The sequence below is a fragment of the Sinocyclocheilus grahami genome, unplaced genomic scaffold (assembly GCF_001515645.1).
Source record: "Sinocyclocheilus grahami isolate Dianchi unplaced genomic scaffold, SAMN03320097.WGS_v1.1 scaffold249.1, whole genome shotgun sequence".
In the NCBI taxonomy this organism is placed as follows: domain Eukaryota; kingdom Metazoa; phylum Chordata; class Actinopteri; order Cypriniformes; family Cyprinidae; genus Sinocyclocheilus; species Sinocyclocheilus grahami.
The window spans coordinates 1,489,737-1,494,236 of record NW_015505428.1 but is presented as its reverse complement, the minus strand read 5'-3'; the positions used below and the strand labels follow the sequence as shown (position 1 = coordinate 1,494,236).

General features: G+C 39.0%; 1 protein-coding gene across 1 annotated transcript in view; it reads left to right on the top strand.

Moving 5' to 3' along the window:
- The window catches only part of LOC107598298 (slit homolog 2 protein-like), an 81,876-nt gene extending 77,678 nt beyond the window's left edge, over positions 1 to 4,198 (top strand). Inside the window, exons 39-40 of the mRNA XM_016289593.1 lie at positions 201 to 409; positions 4,047 to 4,198. Of these exons, the coding sequence (XP_016145079.1) occupies positions 201 to 409; positions 4,047 to 4,138 (301 nt within the window). The 3' untranslated portion in view covers positions 4,139 to 4,198. The remainder of the gene's footprint in view (positions 1 to 200; positions 410 to 4,046) is intronic.
- The last annotated feature ends 302 nt before the right edge of the window (positions 4,199 to 4,500 follow it).

Sequence of the window (4,500 nt, the reverse complement as noted above, 5' to 3'; positions counted from 1 at the left end):
CACACACGCACACACACACAAACACACACTCTCACACACAAACACACGCACACACAAACACACGTACACACAAACACAAACACACACACTCTCACACACGCACACACACAAACACACACACTCTCACACACGCACACACACACACACACACACAGGTTGGTTTCATTATATAAAAGCATTTGTGTGTGTGTCTGTCTCAGGTGTATCCACGGCTCCTGTCACCCCATAAACTCATACTCGTACAGCTGTCGCTGTCATCCAGGCTTTGCAGGTGTATTATGTGATGAAGAGGAGCAGTTGAGTCCCTGTCAGTACATAGCGTGTAAACACGGCCGCTGTCGCGTGTCTGGGCTGGGGAAAGCCTACTGTGAGTGCAACAGCGGCTACACGGGGCAAAGCTGCGATAGAGGTACGGCGGCATGCTTTCAATCTTTATATAAACCTGATCTCATGAGAAAAATGTGACTACACACTATTTTATTATTATTTTAATGTGGTTTCCAAATGATATATACACTTAGTAATACTGAAAGTGTTTTTTCCATAAGCTCTCGGGTTGCACAATATATCAGTACCACATCAGTTATCAGCCATTATTATTATTATTGTTTTGTTTTTTTAGTAAATATTGGCCAATATTGGATATTTAGCTGTGGTTCTGCTCATTTCCTCCATTTTTATTTTTAGATTACCTTGACCATCATTCAAACCGCTGGTGTCTTTCGTCACTTTTTTATTTGTATTATTATTTTGTACTATATTTTAGTTTATTAATGTTTTCTATTTAATATTTTTCATTGCTAGGGGATTTATGGTACTAAATTATATTTATGGAATGGTTACGAACCATTTATGACCTGTTAACCACTTTTTGAGCATAGACCTGAAAAGGACATTTCCAACTTAAACTGTCGTAACTCTTGAATACTTTGGAGCACAGACTTAATAAAAAGACATGTCTTACTCTAAAACGGCAAGAAAATCAAAGCTGTGTTCCAAATTTGAGGTTGATATCTCAAAAAATGAGCTTTCAGTAGGGTTTTGTTTGAGCACGGTACCAAACATTTCCACAAGATGAATTTCGCTTCCCATTCATTTCCAATTAAATAATAAAACGTTAACTTTTTTGGTAAAAAATGACCAAACAACAGCAGAGGGTTAATAACACTGTTAAATGTAATCTTTAGCCAAATCTCGAATGATTGTACAGTTTCCATGCTGTATTCTGCATTTCAAATGATTGATTTGAGTTTTTACTGTTTTATTTTTAATTTATATAGACACAATTGTGTAGAATTTAAATATTGGCCACTTAACGGTTATCAGCCATAGCATTATTATAGGCTAATAATAATATATAATTTTAGATTTATTGCTCTTGGCCAGAACTGTAATGTCTGTAGCTCAAACCCTAAATCCACTCCTACCTGGAATTCAAATGTATTCTCTTCGAAAACAACATCAGAAGAGAACATAGCATTTTCTGAATAATGTGACACTTTTAAGCTACGTTCTCTCACAATTTGTTTTAAGGAACAGACCAAAAATTGAAGCCTTTAACTGATAACCTTCTCCTCATATCTTTATTTTGTGGTGATGTGTTTCTGTTTTATATAAAAGTGTATGCGAGGTCAATACTTCTTTACTCACCTGTACTGTAACTTGTGCTTGCATGTGTCAAAATGCCTTTAATGCTTATATGTTGCTAAAGTGGTGTTTTCATTCTAAACGTCTGTGTAGCTTGCTGTTGAGATGCTAACCCTGTGAGAAGCTAACCTTGCGCTATTATTGTTGTTATTTTACTAACATACGTTTTTAACCTTCAAGCTGCTACTGAAAGCGGTATGGACCCCACTCAGGTCCGCCAGGTGAGGAATGCACTGTGTGTGTGTGTGTGTGTGTGTGTGTCTGTGTTCATCTTAAAGGAATAGTTCACCCAAAAATGAAAATTTGCTGAAGATTTGGAGGAATGTAGCATTGCATCAGTGTCTCAGCAACGGATGCTCTGCAGTGAATGGGTGCCGTCAGAATGAGAGTCCAAACAGCTGATAAAAACATCACAATAATCCACAGCACTCCAGTCCATCAGTTAACATCTGGAGAAGACAAAAGCTGAAACACATCCAGCAAGACGTTTTAAAATACAAAACCGTTGATCCATAATATTGCTTTCTTCAGTGAAAAAGTCATTTCATCTGAATCAGGAGAGAACTCTGCACGGTGTTTACAAGTCAAAACAGCTCTAAACAAATATGTGGCTGGATTTTGATGTGAGAGACAACAGCAGATGGAGGAAGCGTTATTATTCATTATGGACTTGGCCAGAAGCAACCGTTTAAATTTAAAATTCTTTAATGATGGATTTGTTTCTTAGAAACATGCAGCTTTTCTCACAAGTCGTTAACTGATGGACTGTGGATTATTGTGATGTTTTATCAGCTGTTTGGACTCTCATTCTGACGGCACCCATTCACTGCAGAGCATCCATTGCAGAGACACTGATGCAATAACAACAGCAGATGGAGGAAGCGTTATTATTCATTATGGACTTGGCCAGAAGCAACCGTTTAAATTTAAAATTCTTTAATGATGGATTTGTTTCTTAGAAACATGCAGCTTTTCTCACAAGTCGTTAACTGATGGACTGTGGATTATTGTGATGTTTTTATCAGCTGTTTGGACTCTCATTCTGACGGCACCCATTCACTGCAGAGCATCCATTGCAGAGACACTGATGCAATGCTACATTTCTACAAACCTGATGAAGAAACAAACTCATCCTGATCTTGGATGACCTGAGTGTGAGCACATTTTAATTTTCTGGGTGAACTACTCCTTTAAATTTCTTCCCTCCTTTAATAACTAATAAACTGCAAGCTTTAAGTTGAACCTACTGTATATTCCTGCAGCCCCCCCCACAGCCCTCTTCTCTCCTTCCTTTTCCACTTTCACTCACTGTATTTTCATAGGGGTCACCTTTCAATTTCACAGTGCAAATATAATGAAATCGATCATGATTGATATGTAATATACTATATATACAGTGGGGCAAAAAAGTATTTAGTCAGCCACCAATTGTGCAAGTTCTCCCACTTAAAAAGATGAGAGAGGCCTGTAATTTCATCATAGGTATACCTCAAAGCACAGAGAAGGTCTCCCGTTTAGTGTGTCGGGGCATCTGCGGGGACGGGACCTCCTGCTGCGCCCCTCTCCGCAGCAAACGTAGGAAATACACCTTCCAATGCACAGACGGATCCTCTTTTGTCCAGGAGGTGGAAAAGGTCATCAAGTGTGGCTGCACAAAATGTCCATCCTAAAAACGAAAAAGAAGAAATGCATCCTCACGCCCCCCTCTTTTTGAAGTCCCCTGTTTCGTTTGACCTTTTTTCTCAGAGTTGGACTAATGTTTTTCCTTCAGAGGACATCATGGATTACTGTAAGATAAAGAACAAACCTATTTTTTATTATGAAGCGGTGAAAAAAAGACAAAAAATAGATTTTAGAGTTGTTTTTTTGTTTGCCATCATTTTAGGTACTGTGACATTTTGATTACTTTTTTGTGGCAAACTCACCTCAGACCAGAATGGAAAGCAAACACATCCTGTTGACGCATTTCACTTTTTTGTGCCATTCTTTTATGTGGGTTTTCTAGACTGCCTCAACTCATTTCACCTGGACTTTTTGAAGGTGAGAAAGTATCACTATGGAGACTACAAGGGGTTTCGTCTCTTCTCCTACTTCTTTACAGTGTACCACACAAACACACACTATCATAGCTGCTCCTATTCGTTCACACACACAAACACAACTCAGCCACTAAGTGTACACACATGATCTCTTCCAGTATGCGTGCGCACACACACACACACACTCTCTTCCGATTCACATTATAAACCATGTGTATTTATTGTATCAAAAATACTGTCACATTACTTATACTCGGTATAGCCCTTCATTTCCCTGGAGTTACAGTTGGAATTTCTTAATATATATTAATTTATATTCATCCTTTTACCAATTTAAATCACTCATAGCTTACTGAGTAGAATGGCGTGTCGGGGGGAACGGGTCCGAGATCACTATCAGACGCAGCAGGGCTACGCAGCGTGCCAAAGCACAGAGAAGGTCTCCCGTTTAGTGTGTCGAGGCATCTGCGGGGACGGGACCTCCTGCTGCGCCCCTCTCCGCAGCAAACGTAGGAAATACACCTTCCAATGCACAGACGGATCCTCTTTTGTCCAGGAGGTGGAAAAGATCGTCAAGTGTGGCTGCACAAAATGTCCATCCTAAAAACGAAAAAGAAGAAATGCATCCTCACGCCCCCCTCTTTTTGAAGTCCCCTGTTTCGTTTGACCTTTTTTCTCAGAGTTGGACTAATGTTTTTCCTTCAGAGGACATCATGGATTACTGTAAGATAAAGAACAAACCTATTTTTTATTATGAAGCGGTGAAAAAAAGACAAAAAATAGATTTTAGAGTTGTTTTTTTGTTTGCCATCAT